Genomic DNA, 19,226 nt, shown 5'->3' with positions numbered 1-19,226 from the left:
GACGCTACTCTCCAAGGGTTGTTCATTGAGAACGGAGGTAGAGAGTCATACTGGGGGAAGCTGGGCTCCACCTGTTTAAAGGTGGAGGAGAGGCTAGAGGAGCTTGGCTCAGTCCGGCTATAATGTTGTCTTGAGAGGTAATCCTATCCGACAACCGAGAGATCATTTGTTCCATGCTATTTTTCAGAGACCCAACCAGGTCGCCCACCTGTTGTAACAGACCAGCATTGGAGTCCAAAGCCGGAGCTGCTGCGGAGGTGGAGGGGTGGCTCTGAACTGGAACCAAGGGTAGCGGAACTGACGACTCCGCTGGAGTGTGAGATCTCTCTCTGGAGGATTTACTCCTCGAGGACTTAGAGCCGGACCCAGAAGCTTTAGATCTCTCTGCTCCGGGATTCCTAGCCGGAGGAGACTTACGAGAAGAGGATGACGCCGAAGCCGTCTTCTTAGACGACGACGACGTCTTCGTCAAGGATTTCACTGCTTGACCCTTGACCTTGGGTCTAACTGAAGCGTCAGGAGAAGTATATAATTCGTTATCCGTAAAGCCTTGGAAGGATGGAGAGGTTGCAGGAGTAGAAGAAGTAGTTGCACCAAGAAGGGTATCCCTTGGGTGTCCAACTTACCTACCTCGACCAACAGGTCGTCCACACCTACCATAGGTTCTACATTGATATCCAGCGTCGCGACTTCCGAGGAGATGTCCTGGCCTTGGTCAGTCAACGAGGCAGCCAGCTGTTGCTTGGATGAAAGCGATAGTCGGGGCCGCCTCTACTGGGTCGACGTAGCCTGTCGCCTTGCCTCCGGGGAAGATTAGTACCGCCAACCTCTTCTCCAGGATGTAGGGCATACCCTTGGCAGCGTTCTTCCCGAAACCGCCGACCCAGGCCCGCAGGGTTGCCAGTGCGGTATCCCTCACGGCCGGCGCCTGGAAGAGAGGGTATTGATTAGATTTAAGAATAACTTAAAACTAAAGCTAACTTAAAGCGTAACTTAAAATTATAGGGGCTATAAGACCCCTTGAATTTTACCTTAAGTTAGAGTGATGTAAAACTTAAGCACTATAACAGATGAGGACCAGCTACCGGAGATGGAATACTTACCCCGTCTAAAAAGCTGGCTCACCAGATCGTAACAGATGGTACACGTTTCATGGTACCAGACCTGGATGTCCCCGTGCGGAGTCGCGCATGGAGCATGGGACCGGCAAACTTCGTGTCCACATGGGTCCTGAGAGTGGCGGCGCATCCCGGATGCTCACAGTTGGTGGTTCTGTAAGTGAGAAGACACATGAGTATCTTAAAGACTATCACTTACAGGCTAAAGGACAGAAAAGAACTCCGTTGCATGCCGGAGCTCGGAAAAAATTTGGGCATAAACCCCTCCCTTAATCGCCTGAATAGGCTATAACCCCGGAGGGATCCGGTGAAACACGAAGGGAGGGGGGATGGTTTAAGGTACTTAAGATAAACTTAATAGTTTAACATAATAGATCTTAAACCTAAAAACTCGAACGTACCGGACTAAGTCCAGTGCGTGGCGGAGTGTATAACTCAGTGAAACGGAGAGGTTAGAAGGGACCGACTGTATGTTCCGGTCCACCCCGTGGGGTAGACTAGCACCTTTCCGCTGGATGCCAGGTCTCCGGTGGTAAAGGAGCCCTAGTAAGGTGGGAAAGAGCGAGGGGCATACAGACTCGGGCTAGTAACGGAGCGACGGGGTAGTAATGGAGGGGGGAAAGGCCAGTTCCCCCCACCTTACCATCCGACCGGACCGAGAAGCCGGAGAGGTCGAGTCCAGTCTGGGTCTGTCCCGTCCCTCTACCCCCTCCGCCTGGGGGGAGAGAGGGAGGCAGGCTCGGGTATGTGGAGCGAGCATGGGCAGACCTACCCACCCCCCCCGACCCTATGGAAGAGCGGGAGGGGGGGAGGTGACTGGACAGGCGTCTGGCTGCCTCGTGATCACGTAGTGACCACGGGGCGATAAGAACAACAACTAAGCCTAGAAACATAACCAACTGATCAGAGAGATGCTATCGGGAAGCAACCGAGCTGAAGAGCGGTAACATATAGGCCCAATGGGCCATGACCTAGGCTAAGCAAGCCAGACGCCTAACTAACCTAACAAATATCACATAAATAATACAAATGAATAATAAAATGAAAGAAAGAAAACAATATAGTAGGAGAAAAAATCCAGGAGTGTACGACTAACCCGAAGGCAAGTCTACCACTCAAAGCTAGCCGAGGCCGATACTAAGAGCCGTGGCTAGGGTCTGGATGGAAGAGCCTACATAAGGTAAAAGACATGCATGCATGACAAAACCGTGTAGACCGTACCCTAAACAAAGCGGATAAATAAAATAGAGCGTACATAAGCAAGGGGATGTTCTGGGTATGGGCGACCCAGAACGAACCCACCACGAGGCAGAACCATGCTGCCATGCTTCCGACCTAGAGTTCGTATTTATACCTAAAAAACGGCAAATACGTGCTCAGGGCCGGAAAAAACCATTAGCAATAAACACTGAGTACTTAACTTAGCTGCTGCGATGGCTGCACGCTCCATGGTAATAAAATCCAAAGGAAAGGGCACAAAAAACACAGAGAAGAAAATGGCACGTGTGTATCGTGTGCGCTAACTGAAAAGGATGGCCACCAGAGGCGCAGCAGTCGGCAGCATGGGATGGAGTAGTAGTAGTAGGTGCTGCCCACTCTGTGGGTCGGCTCTCCTCTTGGGGATTTTGTAGTGGGAGAATTCTAGTGGCATTTGGCTCGTGGTAGTGGTCTCACTCGCCATAGTGTTCATACCGACACCCTCTGGGAGGGTGAGCGAGTCAGTTATACTGACCTTTTTCTTTATTTATTTATTCTCTGGTATGTGTTAGTACATTTACCCTAGAAATAATAGATTAAAGGATATTTCGCGCAGCGACACGAGCTGAGCCCAGAAATGCAAATTTTAGGTAATCTGTAAATCAAGAGAGGGCACAGTCCTATTCATTTGATAATATTATCAATTTCATGGCATATCTCTTATATTACAAAATAGTTTAATTACAAAAAGCTGCCTTTTAACTGTAATAGTTTCATAGTTATTACAAAATAAGCATAACTTTTTTTGGCCATTTTCTCAAAACTTAGTTTTTTCTAAAATAAATTTTTACTACTACGTATATATCTTGATTTTTAAGTGATTCAAAGAGCAAAATTGATTTTTGAGTGAAACTTTTTTGGCATATTTTCGAAAACTGAAGTCATGATTATTTTTCAGATGCAAAAAAATAAATAAATAAATTGGAAGTCTGATTTCTAACTTTTCATCCTTGAAAAGTCATTATTATTTGACGAATAAGTGGTACATATTTGAAGCAAATCCCTTTAATCATAAGGTGGCTATAAGCACTTAGTGCTTTATAATGAGGCCTTATGAAGTCAGCACTCCCCTTAATATGATCAAGATTGTAAAATGACTGCAGGTTAGAGTAAGATAGCCTGGCTACCCCACTACCAGCAGTTACTGGCCATAACAAAATTTTCAGTTAGTACTTGTTGGTGATCTCTCCTACAAAGGAGTGGAAGATGTATTAGTATCTCCAAAACACTAGACATTTTACATGATCAATCAATGTAAGCCTTACAGTCTTAGAGATTAGGTTGTGAGGAACTACTGAGCCAACAAAAATGTTATGTCTGTGAGATTTTATGAACCTATAGTACAATATTTTTCCAAAAATTACCTGTCCTTCATCCCTGACAATTTAGGAATGGAATTTTTTTTATCAGGAATTGCCAGTATCTTACAGACCTTGTGGTAACTGGGTAACTAAATCTGAGAAAAAGAATATATATCTACTGACCTCTAGGAAAGATATCTACAGGCAGCCCTGGGTTAACAGCAGCATCAGTTAATGGCTATCCGGTTTTATGGCGCTTGTCTAGCGATACTGTTAACTGAATTTTTGGTGCTGATCTCTGTTTAGCAGCACCAGTCTCTAGTTAACAGCAGCACCAATCTCTGGTTAACGTTGCCGATATTCGGTTAGCGGTGCCGTTAAGCAGTTTTTTAGTGCTGTATTTGCCGATTTTTGGTTAGCAGCGATTTTCAGTTGGTATCGGCCGGGAACGGAACCCCGCTGTTAACTGAGGGCTGCCTGTACTACATTTGATTTTTTGTATGAGTGGTATTATATGATAATCCAGCAAATTTACCCAAGTATATGTTCGGCAGAAGAAAATTTGAGGAGGGTTATTGTTATTGACAAATTAGACACTTTATTCTTCCAGAGTAGTTCATAGAGGTACTACAGAAGGAAAGAGAAGAATTAGATCTCTCTTAGGGGAAGCCAATCATATTATTTATTCTCCGCAAGAATTCTTGTAGAGATAACTCATTGCTTCAGAATTCATGCGATCCTCCCTGAAGTAGAAAGACTGGACAATTGCTACCCTCTAGCTACTGATAGCAGTTGCTTATTAGTTTGTGAAGTCCACCAGCAAGGGGAAGTGGAGGGTTGCTGGGAATGAATGTGGTAAGATACCCGGGTATTATGGCGTTTGATGTGAGACTGCCATAGAAATAGGGGCTAAAGTAGAAATTCCATGGAGAGATCTGTATACTTTTAAGGTTAACTTTACTGCGATGAGCATTACTATAAAATTTCATTGTTATCACTTACTAGACACTAACCTCAAGTGGCAGAATGAAGATAATTGGATATGTCTAGATCAGTTCAGTGAATGAAATAAACACCAGAAAATTGTTAAGTGACATTCCCACTACCCAAAAGGAAATAGAATGAAAAATTTAAATTAAATTCAGCTGCAGCAGCAGCCATTTTTATGTATATGTGTTATTATATGAACATTATTACTTACCGCCATTTTAAAATTTCAAGTCCCTATCATGTACGTACAGCAGTTAAGTAAACCTCAGAATACTAAAAATTTGGAAAATTTTTTGAAAATCATAACCTTGGAAGACATTCCATAGATTTTTCACTATATTATTCCTATAACATGACAAACAGCTTTTACTCATTACAGTTTAAATTTTTTTCGTATTACAGTAGTATAACCCACAAACAAAACTAATGCTTATTTAGTTCATCAAGAATCTCAAGGAGTATATTTTAGAAAATAAAGTAAATCAGTTAGAAAATTTGATGCTCTTCCAGTAATATATTTACCACTGAAATTAGATAAAAAATAAACTAATTCCGTAGTTTGAAATGAAAAACTTGCTTTGGAGATATGAACTTCATAGAATTGCTGAAGACAGTGAGTGTTGGCAACTAATGGTACACTAAGTGTAATGATGAGGATGCATGAAGGAGAAGGATATAAAAATGAAATTATTCTTAGTGCAATTGTTTGACCTAATACTTTGATAATCCATATCCTGGTGCCTCATGTACTTTCTAGGTACATATTGAACAATACATACAACATTCACCTCAAGGTTTTTCATCTGTTTAATACGTAGTAATAATGATACTGATTGTTAGTGATGCCAAATAGTAACAGATATAACAGTACAGCTCTGATACATGGCATGATATTAATTTATTGCTATCAGTAGAAATTAATTATATTTTTAAAGTACTATATTAGTGATAAGGTTTGTTTTGATAGTTATGAATATTAGTGCAGTGATAATGTGGAATTATTGTGGAAAACAATGCTCTCTTTTAACTGTCTTTTAGTTATCACTGTAACACTGATGGGGACAAGTACGTAGTATTTAACAAATGAATGCCATTCATGTTAAGCTGTCCAGTTTTTTCTATTCATGAAAAATTAAGTTGGCAATGGTTTGACTTTTCAGGAGTGGCAGGCCGGATCTTGGATGATCATGGACATGTAATACCAGGAGCAAAGGTTACTGTTGATGATACAGAGATTGAGTTGAGTCCTGAAGCTACATTTAGAAAACTCCTTCCTACTGGAACTCACTCATTGCAGGTATGCTGTGGTTATTCTTTACTGTTACTTGATTTTTATTACACTATTTTTGTTATTCATAAAATGTATTATTAGGGATGAACACAGTAGTACTATATTACGTATGAACTATGACAGATGGAGTCAGAAAAGAGGCTAGGATTGCAAGTTTTCAATAGAGTGAGGGTTTTAATTTATGTATAAGAATAGCTAAGGGTAATGAGAAATAGAAATGTTGTGGTGTATGGTATATCATAGAGGAGGCAGAATATTGCTTTGATTTTGGTGATGTGGATTTTGAGATGAGTATTGAGGGGGTAATAAAAGGTTGCAAGAGCTTTGATGAAGTGGAAGTATTTTGCTGAACTAGAATTAATTAAATTCATTCAAAGTGAGAAAACAAGTTCAGAGAATACATATACACTTTATACACTTTTTTTTCCTCATTCACAAGGTTTTCATAATTTTAGAGTACTATAAACTAAATAAAAAGTTATTTTAATTAATTTGGTCCATTTAATTATTGTACTTCCAAATATAGATTCCATTATGTGACTTAGCTGAAATATTTGTTTTGATATTTTCCTACTTTAGGTGCCAAGATCACTTTGAGCAAGAATAGTGTTGCTGCTCTACATTTCTCTAGTATTGCCTTTATATTTACTGATGAAAAAGGGATTGTATCTTGAGTAGGTTTGCTCATGGGTTCATCTGATCATTGTCTAATTAAGGATAATGTGGAGATTGATAAGGTTGTTCTTGATGGTTGTGAACCAAGACCTATTTTGTCTGGAGTTCCACAGGGCAGTGTTCTTGGTCTACTGCTATTTTTAGGGTATACAAGTGATATGTTTGTTGGTCTGGAAGATAAAATTGTTCAGTATGCTGATGATCCAACACTTGTGGGTGTAGTAAAGTCTCCTCAGCCTCAGTCAGGACATGGACCAGATCAAGGAATGGTGTAATTGGTGGGGTATAAGGCTGAACTCCAGTAAAACGTAAACACTACTGACTAGCATATCTTGTTTTAGATAGAGTGGTTCATGGTGGTAGGTTTCTATTTCCTAATAGTAGCAATTATGACTTGGTCTTGTTTGTCACTTTTTCTTAAGTTGTATTTTAACAGCAATCTTTCCCATTCACATCCCATTTACTGCTGAGAGCAACCAGGTTCACTGAACAGCAGCACCAATATGCAGTAAATGTACTTCGCTGTCAAACTTTTCAGTTCCAGAGGTCCTTTATTCCTCACACTGTTGGACTGTGGAACAGCCTTCCAGCCGGAGGATGTCGTGCAATTGGAACTTCATAAGTTCAATCAGAAATGAAATGTACTACTACCCTAATGTTACTAATCTTTTTGCAATTGAATACATTTTTATCCATTTCTTTGTTCATTAACTTTCTTTCTTTCAAAATAAGTGGGATTGCTTCTTTCTGTATTTCACTTTACTACTTCCTACTACAACTTTTGTAATGGGGTGGAAGCCTTGAATTTCAAGATCAGTGGCCCTGTGGGCTTGTTCCATATGAATGGACTCATCTACTGAATACATAATAATAATAATAATAATAATAAATAATAATAATAATAATAATAATAATAATAATAATAATAATAATAATAATACTGTTAAAAAGGATGGCAGAATTAAGCGAGTTGATTTTATATGTTGTTTTTTCTATTTTCCTTACAATTCGCTTCTCAGGCTCAGCAATGTTTCTGAGTAACTGGCCAATATTCATATTGTGAATTTTCAAAAAATTGTAAATGCTGAAGGAATCTTTTATTAGAACAGGATATCAGGTCCAGGTCAAGCAGGGGTCGTCGTCAATGTCAGCATTATTCCGTAAGCACTGACGACGACCCCTGCTTGACCTGGACCTGATATCCTGTTCTAATAAAAGATTCCTTCAGCATTTACAATTTTTTGAAAATTCCCAATATGGATATTGGCCAGTTACTCAGAAACATCGCTGAGCCTGAGAAGCGAATTGTAAGGAAAATAGAAAAAACAACATATAAAATCAACTCGCTTAATTCTGCCATCCTTTTTAACAGTATTTGCCTAAAAGAGGGTCTTCTAAAACCAAAATAAATAATAATAATAATTAATAATAATAATAACCAAAATAATATTTTAATAATAATAATAATAATAATAATAATAATAATTATTAATAATTAATTAATAATGAATAATAATAATGTTAATAATTAAAATTAATAATTTTAATAATTAATTAATGAATAAGAATAATAATAATAATAATAAATAATTAATTAATTAATTAAAAATAATAATTAATTAATTAAAATTAATAATTAATAATTAATAATTACCAACTCAAGAAAAGAGGCAACAGAATCAACCATCTGATGTTCATGGACGACATCAAGCTGTATGGTAAGAGCATCAAGGAAATAGATACCCTAATGACTGTAAGGATTGTATCTGGGGACATCAGGATGGAGTTTGGAATAGAAAAATGCGCCTTAGTCAACATACAAAAGGCAAAATAACGAGAACTGAAGGGATACAAAGCTACCAGATGGGAGCAACGTCAAACACATAGATGAGACAGGATACAAATACCTGAGAATAATGGAAGGAGGGGATATAAAACACCAAGAGATGAAGGACACGATCAGGAAAGAATATATGCAGAGACTCAAGGCGATACTCAAGTCAAAACTCAACGCTGGAAATATGATAAAAGCCATAAACACATGGGCAGTGCCAGTAATCAGATACAGCGCAGGAATAGTGGAATGGACGAAGGCAGAACTCCGCAGCATAGATCAGAAACCAGGAAACATATGACAATACACAAAGCACTACACCCAAGAGCAAATACGGACAGACTATACATAACACGAAAGGAAGGAGGGAGAGGACTACTAAGTATAGAGGACTGTGTCAACATCGAGAACAGCACTGGGGCAAATATCTGAAAACCAGTGAAGACGAGTGGCTAAAGAGTGCATGGGAAGAATGGACTAATAAAAGTAGAACAAGACTACTTTTCTAAAGACCCAGAAATGTACAGAGACAGAAGAATGACAGACAGAACAGAGGACTGGCACAACAAACCAATGCACGGACAATACATGAGACAGACTAAAGAACTAGCCAGCGATGACAATTGGCAATGGCTACAGAGGGGAGAGCTAAAGAAGGAAACTGAAGGAATATAATAGCGGCACAAGATCAGGCCCTAAGAACCAGATATGTTTCAAAGAACGATAGACGGAAATAACATCTCTCCCATATGTAGGAAGTGCAATACGAAAAATGAAACCATAAACCACATAGCAAGCGAATGCCCAGCCCTTGCACAGAACCAGTACAAAAAGAGGCATGATTCAGTGGCAAAAGCCCTCCACTGGAGCCTGTGCAAGAAACATCAGCGACGAGCACCAACCTGAGGGAGTGATAGAAAACGATCAAGCAAAGATCCTCTGGGACTATGGTATCAGAACGGATAGGGTGATACGTGCAAACAGACCAGACGTGACATTGATTGACAAAGTTAAGAAGAAAGTATCACTCATTGATGTCGCAATACCATGGGACACCAGAGTTGAAGAGAAAAGAGAGGGAAAAAAATGGATAAGTATCAAGATCTGAAAATAGAAATAAGAAGGATATGAGATATGCCAGTGGAAATCGTACCCATAATCATAGGAGCACTAGGCACGATCCCAAGATCCCTGAAAAGGAATCTAGAAAAACTAGAGGCTGAAGTTGCTCCAGGACTGATGCAGAAGAGTGTGATCCTAGAAACAGCACACATAGTAAGAAAAGTGATGGACTCCTAAGGAGGCAGGATGCAACCCGGAACCCCACACTATAAATACCACCCAGTCGAATTGGAGGACTGTGATAGAGCAAAAAAAAAAAAAAAAAAAAAAAAAAAAATAATAATAATGATAATTGATAATAATAATAATAATAATAATAATAATAATAATAATAATAATAATAATAATAACAAGTGGCGCCGTGGAGGAGTGAGTTAGGTAGTCAATGGACTCAAGTCAAGTTAAGCAACATTGGGCTGGTCAGTTGTTGGATGGGTGACCGCTCTCCTCGGCGTTGATTCCTTGGGAAAGGATCTTTACCATAATTTCCTCAGTCTACTCAGCTGTAAATGAGTACCTATCCCTGATGGGTAGGGTCCAGCTATGGGTTAAATAGCAAAACTCAGCAATGATGGAAAGAAATGAAGGAATAAACGATAACGACGTAAATGGAACCTCTGGCAACAGAGGAGCTTCGTCCGGCAACCAGGTATTCAACCCAATTGAAGGGGAAGACGGTCAGTTACTTGGAGGTCGTCATCCAGCAACTGATCACCACAACGACAGTAATCAACAGCCTGAGATTGGAGCTACAGAAGAAAAAAGGATGAGAAAAACTAGAGGCTGAAGTAGCTCCAGGACTCATGCAGAAGAGTGTGATCCTAGAAACGGCACACATAGTAAGAAAAGTGATGGACTCCTAAGGAGGCAGGATGCAACCCGGAACCCCACACTATAAATACCACCCAGTCGAATTGGAGGACTGTGATAGAGCAAAAAAAAAAAGATAAAATAATAATAATAATAATAATAATAATAATAATAAATAAATAATTAATAATAATAATTAATTAATAATAAATAATAAATAATTAATAATAATAATTAATAATAATAATAATTATTAATAATTATTAATAATTAATAATTAATAATTACCAACTCAAGAAAAGAGGCAACAGAATCAACCATCTGATGTTCATGGACAACATCAAGCTGTATGGTAAGAGCATCAAGGAAATAGATACCCTAATCCAGACTGTAAGGATTGTATCTGGGGACATCAGGATGGAGTTTGGAATAGAAAAATGCGCCTTAGTCAACATACAAAAAGGCAAAGTAACGAGAACTGAAGGGATAAAGCTACCAGATGGGAGCAACATCAAACACATAGATGAGACAGGATACAAATACCTGAGAATAATGGAAGGAGGGGATATAAAACACCAAGAGATGAAGGACAAGATCAGGAAAGAATATATGCAGAGACTCAAGGCGATACTCAAGTCAAACTCAACGCTGGAAATATGATAAAAGCCGATAAACACATGGCAGTGCCAGTAATCAGATACAGCGCAGGAATATGAATGGACGAAGGCAGAACTCCGCAGCATAGATCAGAAAACCAGGAAACATATGACAATACACAAAGCACTACACCCAAGAGCAAATACGGACAGACTATTCCAAACACGAAAGGAAGGAGGGAGAGGACTACTAAGTATAGAGGACTGTGTCAACATCGAGAACAGAGCACTAGGGCAATATCTGAAAACCAGTGAAGACGAGTGGCTAAAGAGTGCATGGGAAGAAGGACTAATAAAAGTAGACGAAGACCCAGAAATGTACAGAGACAGAAGAATGACAGTCAGAACAGAGGACTGGCACAACAAACCAATGCACGGACAATACATGAGACAGACTAAAGAACTAGCCAGCGATGACACATGGCAATGGCTACAGAGGGGAGAGCAAAGAAGGAAACTGAAGGAATGGAATAACAGCGGCAAACAAGATCAGGCCCTAAGAACCAGATATGTTCAAAGAACGATAGACGGAAATAACATCTCTCCCACCATATGTAGGAAGTGCAATACGAAAAATGAAACCATAAACCACATAGCAAGCGAATGCCCAGCCCTTGCACAGAACCAGTACAAAAAGAGGCATGATTCAGTGGCAAAAGCCCTCCACTGGAGCCTGTGCAAGAAACATCAGCTACCTTGCAGTAATAAGTGGTACGAGCACCAACCTGAGGGAGTGATAGAAAACGATCAAGCAAAGATCCTCTGGGACTATGGTATCAGAACGGATAGGGTGATACGTGCAAAACAGAACCAGACGTGACATTGATTGACAAAGTTAAGAAGAAAGTATCACTCATTGATGTCGCAATACCATGGGACACCAGAGTTGAAGAGAAAGAGAGGGAAAAAACAAAAAAAAAAAAAAAAATGGATAAGTATCAAGATCTGAAAATAGAAATAAGAAGGATATGAGATATGCCAGTGGAAATCGTACCCATAATCATAGGAGCACTAGGCACGATCCCAAGATCCCTGAAAAAGAATCTAGAAAAACTAGAGGCTGAAGTAGCTCCAGGACTGATGCAGAAGAGTGTGATCCTAGAAACAGCACACATAGTAAGAAAAGTGATGGACTCTAAGGAGGCAGGATGCAACCCGGAACCCCACACTATAAATACCACCCAGTCGAATTGGGAGGACTGTGATAGAGCAAAAAAAAAAAAAAAAAACAAAAAAAAAAAAAAAAAATTAATAATAATGATAATTAATAATAATAATAATAATATACTTAGGAAGCAGACCCTCTCTCAAGCATACTTTATTAAAAGTAATGGCTACTTCAGCAGCATTACACTTGTAGAGATTCTTCTCTATTTTCCGAATAGCGGCTTTTTCCGTGCTACTTAGACAGGCTAGTAGAGCGCCTATGGAGGTCATGATCAAATAGTCAAAATTGGTGTATATATTTGAATTTTACAGATAAACTATGATACCATAGTTATCAAAGTCAGTTAACGACTATATATATATATATGTCTCTCTCTCTCTCTCTCTCTCTCTCTCTCTCTCTCTCTCTCTCTCTCTCTCTCTCTCTCTCTCTCTCTCTCTCTTTCTTGAAGCAAGCGAGCTTTCGTCTGGAGCGGCCAGACATCCTCGGGCTGGAGCTGAGTGGACTGATCTTGAAGCGGTGTCCGTCCTCGTTTATATTTGGAGTTGACAGCAGGGGGTCTGCCCCATGCTGATCTACTATTGGCTGTGGCGGTAGGTCTTCGTTTTCATTGGTGGCTTGAACCGGGTCTCAAGCCACTTTCCATGCGTTGATGGTTGCGATACTGTAAGTCCTGCAGCATGCTAGACCTCCTTAGCGGCGCGGTTACGTCGATGGGCGTTTCGCTATGCAGCAGGACGTCACGGCTAACTTGATTATGATTGGCTGCGGGAGTATCTCGTTCGGCGTCGTCTTCCGTGGAGTTGTCGTGCTCGGTGGTGTCATTGTTGGTGGCAGGTCTTCTCATACTCGTAGGGAGGAGAAATTCTTCCTGCGGTTCGTATTTAGTGTAGGTCTTACTTGCTGGATGAGATGGCCTCTTGATGTTTGGTGCGTGCGTGATTTTTGATAGCCCCCTCTTGGGCGTGGCACGAGAGTCTCTTCGACAGGCGCATGGTAGTCATACCAACGTAGGCGCCGCTGCAACCGCGGACTGGGCATGTATACTGGTACACCACATGCGTCTGCTTCAGGGGGGTCTCGTACCTGTGGAGAGGGGTTATTTTTCATAATAAGGTCGCGCGTCCTCCGATTCTGGTAGTAGATAATTAGGTCGATATTTTTGGTGTCGTCGGTCGGGGATACATTTTCAGAAATAATTTTCTTGACTGAGTCCTCTTCTTCACGGTAATGTGAGCTCATGAAGGCTTTATAATACAGCTTGATATTATCCTGGGGGCGGGGTTGCGGGCTCTCACTACCGTACCATTTCTCCAGGGCTGTACGGACTTCTCTGCTTATTAATTTATTTGAATACCCGTTATTTACGAGTACTTGGGAGGCGCGGTCGAGTTCCTGATGAGTGCCTGCCAGGTCGAGCAGTGGGAGAGGGCTCTGTAGACGGAAGTACGGAGCCGTCTTCCGTCTTACTCACAAGGACGTCGAGGAAGGGGAGCCGATCGTCGGTGCTGTATTCAACAGTGTAATTCAGCACGCTGCACTGCTGAAATGCCTGACGGAGGGCTTCTACCTCATTCTCGGCGTCGACTTGAACAAAGATGTCGTCGATATATCGTCCATATCTGCGGGTTGCTGCATCCTAGCGAAGACTCGTTCCTCCACGGTTCCCATGTAAAAGTTAGCGAAGAGTACCCCCAGTGGGGAGCCTATCGCTACGCCCGTCCTTTTGGTGGTACATCTGTCCTCGGTGGGTGGAGAAAGGGGCCTTCTTCGTGCAGATCTCCAGCAGCGTACGGAGCGAGGCTTCGGGTATGTGGAGGAGCCGTCGACTGACTCCTGTAGACACGCTCAAGGATGATGTCAATTGGTTTCGTCGACAGGCACGTTCGTAAACAGGGACTCTACGTCCAGCGAGGCGATAATCCCGGTGCCAGGGGCGTCCTTGATGACTTCTAGGAATTCTACTGACGACTGCAGGCTGTACCGACTCGGGACGTAGGGGGTCAAAATTTGGTTAAGACGTTTAGCCAAGGCGTAAGTAGGGCGGGCGTCTGGCTGATAATCGGCCGGAGGGGGTGGGTTTCCTGGTTTGTGAGTTTTTATGTTACCGTATAGATAACCCAGGCTGTAGTCTCCTTGTATGGGCGGGAGATGGACAGCGTTAGTCGCAGCATTCACTACACTGATGACCCCGTTGGCCTCCCTCTTGATGTCGTCTGTCAGGTTTCTTGTCAGGCGCTCGAACTTGCTCTTGTCGGACAAAATGGCATCCAGCTTCTCGTGGTATTCAGCAGTGTCAATCAAGACGAAGGCTGCCGTCTTGTCCGCGCGTCGCACCGGATGTTCTCCTTCTCCTTCAGTTTCCTTCGCCGCTTTCTTCCTTCATCTACTTGGTGAGGATCCCGCTGGAGTGCGAGCCCCTCTCCGTAAGGGCTTCAGCAAGTAGGAGGGGTTGAAGGGCGTCGGTAGTTCTCACAATGCTCCGAGCTTCGAGCCTGCTGGATTGAGTCGAGGAGCAACTCGATTTCGAGTCTCTTGTCGTGAGGTCTGGGCCTCGAAATGAAGTGGCAATTAAGACCCAGCTTTCAGAAGGGCGTCTTGATCGGGGGTGGGGTCGTAGTCAGGTAAGGTTAATGATCCTTGGGTTCGTTTCAGGGACGCGGAGTTTGCCGCCGTTCAGGGAATGAGCTTACGAAGGGCACCTCTCATCCGTTGCTTCATGTCGTCCTCCTGAAGGCGGGCGAGGCATCTCTCGATGTTCCCAGGAAAAGTACATTGGTACATCTCCTGCGGGGGTTGTCTTCTTCAATGGGTGTGTCACGTTCAGGATTATCGAATTCAGTGTTGTCCAATCCATGACTACCTTCTTCTCGAAGGGCACCTAGAAGTCATCAAGGACGCCCCTGGCACCGGGATTATCGCCCTCGCTGGACGTAGAGTCCCTGTACGAACGTGCCTGTCGACGAAACCATTGACATCATCCTTGAGCGTGTCTACAGGAGTCAGTCGACGGCGCCCCTCAACATACCCGAAGCCTCGCTCCGTACGCTGCTGGAGATCTGCACGAAGAAGGCCCCTTTCTCCACCCACCGAGGACAGATGTTTACCGCCAAAAGGACGGCGTAGCGATGGGCTCCCCACTGGGGGTACTCTTCGCTAACTTTTACATGGGAACCGTGAGGAACGAGTCTTCGCTAGGATGCAGCAACCCCGCAGATATGGACGATATATCGACGACATCTTTGTTCAAGTCGACGCCGAGAATGAGTAGAAGCCCTCCGTCAGGCATTTCAGTCAGGTGCAGCGTGCTGAATTACACTGTTGAATACAGCACCGACGATCGGCTCCCCTTCCTCGACGTCCTTGTGAGTAAGACGGAAGATGGCCTCCGTTACTTCCGTCTACACAAAGAAAACCAACCTAGGACTTTGCCTCAATGGTGACAGCGAGTGCCCCGCCAGATTCAAAAGCACGACCGTCAGGGCCTTCGTCAGGAGAGCCCTCTCTGCTCAACCTGGCAGGACACTCATCAGGAACTCGACCGCGCCTCCCAAGTACTCGTAAATAACGGGTATTCCAAAACAATAAATTAATAAGCAGAGAAGTCCGTACAGCCCTGGAGAAATGGTACGGTAGTGAGAGCCCGCAACCCCGCCCCCAGGATAATATCAAGCTGTATTATAAAGCCTTCATGAGCTCAAATTACCGTGAAGAAGAGGACTCAGTCAAGAAAATTATTTCTGAAAATGTATCCCCGACCGACGACACCAAAAGTATCGACCTAATTATCTACTACCAGAATCGGGAGGACGCGCGACCTTATTATGAAAAATAACCCCTCTCCACAGGTACGAGACCCCCTGAAGCAGACGCATGTGGTGTACCAGTATACATGCCCAGTCCGCGGTTGCAGCGGCGCCTACGTTGGTATGACTACCATGCGCCTGTCGAAGAGACTCTCGTGCCACGCCCAAGAGGGGGCTATCAAAAATCACGCACGCACCAAACATCAAGAGGCCATCTCCCGGGATGTGATCATCCAAAACACGAAGATCATCGGGAAGGCCCTGATTGCCCGTTGGTTACGCCTGCTGGAGGCGCTCTCATCCAGCAAGTAAGACCTACACTAAATACGACGCAGGAAGAATTTCTCCTCCCTACGAGTATGAGAAGACCTGCCACCAACAATGACACCACCGAGCACGACAACTCCACGGAAGACGACGCCCCCGAACGAGATACTCCCGCAGCCAATCATAATCAAGTTAGCCGTGACGTCCCGCAGCATAGCGAAACGCCCATCGACGTAACCGCTCCGCTAAGGAGGTCTAGGCAGCTGCAGGACTTACAGTATCGCAACCATCAACGCATGGAAAGTGGCTTGAGACCCGGTTCAAGCCACCAATGAAAACGAAGACCTACCGCCACCAGCCAATAGTAGATCAGCATGGGGCAGACCCCCTGCTGTCAACTCCAAATATAAACGAGGACAGACACCGCTTCAAGATCAGTCCACCCTCAGCTTCCCAGCCCGAGGATGTCTGGCAGCTCCAGACGAAAGCTCGCTTGCTTCAAGAAAGAGAGAGAGAGAGAGAGAGAGAGAGAGAGAGAGAGACATATATATATATATCGTTAATGACTTTGATAACTATGGTATCATAGTTTATCTGTAAAATTCAAATATATACACCAATTTTGACTCTGTATTTGATCATGACCTCCATAGGCGCTCTACTAGCCTGTCTAAGTAGCACGGAAAAAGCCGCTATTCGGAAAATAGAGAAGAATCTCTACAAGTGTAATGCTGCTGAAGTAGCCATTACTTTTAATAAAGTAATAATAATAATAATAATAATAATAATAATAACAAGTGGCGCCGTGGAGGAGTGAGTTAGGTGGTCAATGGACTTAAGTCAAGTTAAGCAACATTGGGGCTGGTCAGTTGTTGGATGGGTGACCGCTCTCCTCGGCGTTGATTCCTTGGGAAAGGATCTTTACCATAATTTCCTCAGTCTACTCAGCTGTAAATGAGTATCTATCCCTGATGGGTAGGGTCCAGCTATGGGTTAAATAGCAAAACTCAGCAATGATGGAAAGAAATGAAGGAAATAAACGATAACGACGTATAAATGGAACCTCTGGCAACAGAGGAGCTTCGTCCGGCAACCAGGTATTCAACCCAATTGAAGGGGAAGACGGTCAGTAGTACTTGGAGGTCGTCATCCAGCAACTGATCACCACAACGACAGTAATCAACAGCCTGAGATTGGAGCTACAGAAGAAAAAAGGAAGAGAAAAAACTAGAGGCTGAAGTAGCTCCAGGACTCATGCAGAAGAGTGTGATCTAGAAACGGCACACATTAAGTAAGGAGAGTGATGGACTCCTAAGGAGGCAGGATGCAACCCGGAACCCCACACTATAAATACCACCCAGTCGAATTGGAGGACTGTGATAGAGCAAAAAAAAAAAAAAAAAAAAAAAAAAAAAAAAAAAAAAAAAAAAAAAAAAAAAAAAAGAAAAAAAAAAAAAAAAAAAAAAAAAAAAAAAAAAAAAAAAAAAAAAAAAAAAAATAATATAATACAATAATAATAATAATATAATAATAATAAAATTATTTTAATAAATTGAATAATTAATAATAATAATAATATAATAATAATAATAATAATAATAATAATAATAATAATAATAGCAACAAAAAATGTATACTTGAAATTCCAAGCCAATTAGGATGGTCTCATGGCCTAGGTAGAACAGGTCAGCCAGCATGCAGGTGTATTGGTTTTATTTTCTATTCCATCTTATTTATTTATTTAGTTGCCTTTTCCTATAACCTGTCTGTCTCTTCTGGCTGATGTTCCTTTAGGAGCCCTCTTGGGTATATTTATAGTCTTTTGACATTCTAAGAATGTTCAGCTAAAGATTTAAAGGAAGTAAGTCACTCTACTTCAGACAAATAAATAATTAGCCTTGCTCATTTTAGTGGTACTTCAAAAGAGCATGCAGAACCAAAGATATAAAGTGCTAAGTGCTTTATAAATGGTAAGCACAGATCACAGAACAGGGCATTGGATTCCAGTACAAAGCTCCCTGAGTAATTGAAGCTGACTTTTCACTGTCTCAGTCTACAGGCACTCTTTTAGGTTAGTTATGTAGTATTTGAAAATATACCCCTAGTTTGAGTGTTTGTCATGCTGAATTAAGCAGATGTGTTATGATTTTGCAAAATATCTTATCAGCTATGAATCTACATTGGTTTAATCCATTTCTATCTAAATGTTTGCTCATATTTTTGTAATACTTCTTTGCATACTGAAGTTGTAAAGAATTGGGTGTTTTAATCTAGCTCTTATTATGAACAGTGAAACACTATTGTGTACAGGATATTTTAAGAACTTGAAAAGTGTACATGTATTTATAGTTGACCAATATGTATTTAAATTTACAGGTAACTGCAGCAGGTAAAGAGAACAAGACATTGGGTATCTTGATAGAAGCTCATAAAGAGACACCAGCCAGTGTTACTATGGATTCTTTAGAGGATTCCAGCATAAATTATCATTCCTACTTTGCAACTGAGGATTTGATGCACAAATTTGATTCCAATTACTCCAGCTTTGTTAAGTTATACAGGTAAGTTCCCAGCTGTGTTTTTTTCTTGTATGTTACTATATCTGATATTTGTATTTTTGTGACTCGCTTTAATATACAGCGCTTTTATCATGCACGTGAGCTGATAGAGATGTAAGTGGGATGTGTACCAACTTGGTAGGATTGATAGAGAAGAATATCAGTTTGGAGTTAGATAAGGAAGTGTGTGCATGACATAAGTAATGATGAAATAATTGTTGTAGGAAGTTGGCAAGTAAGGGTAAAACACCTTACGTGAGGATATGAACCTAGCAAAGGCTTTTGATAGAAATCTTTTAGATTCAGTATGGAGGTGGTTGAGGATTTAAGATTTATAAGGTGAGTTATATGTAGTTGAAAATTTCACAACACA

At 41.7% G+C, this 19,226-nt stretch overlaps 1 protein-coding gene across 2 annotated transcripts in view; it reads left to right on the top strand.

The window, feature by feature from the left end:
* LOC135210924 (carboxypeptidase D-like) overlaps positions 1-18,856 on the top strand; it is a gene marked incomplete at its 3' end in the record, with an annotated part of 572,526 nt that extends 553,670 nt beyond the window's left edge. For both annotated transcript variants that reach the window (XM_064243890.1, XM_064243891.1), the window contains 2 exon segments: positions 5,827-5,963; positions 18,672-18,856. In XM_064243890.1, coding sequence (XP_064099960.1) covers positions 5,827-5,963; positions 18,672-18,856 — 322 coding nt within the window.
* Positions 18,857-19,226: the final 370 nt, after the last annotated feature.

Source organism: Macrobrachium nipponense, chromosome 4 (genome assembly GCF_015104395.2).
Source record: "Macrobrachium nipponense isolate FS-2020 chromosome 4, ASM1510439v2, whole genome shotgun sequence".
Taxonomy (NCBI): Eukaryota; Metazoa; Arthropoda; class Malacostraca; order Decapoda; family Palaemonidae; genus Macrobrachium; species Macrobrachium nipponense.
Note: the sequence above shows the minus strand (reverse complement) of the source record. Positions and strands in the feature narration are given on the sequence as shown.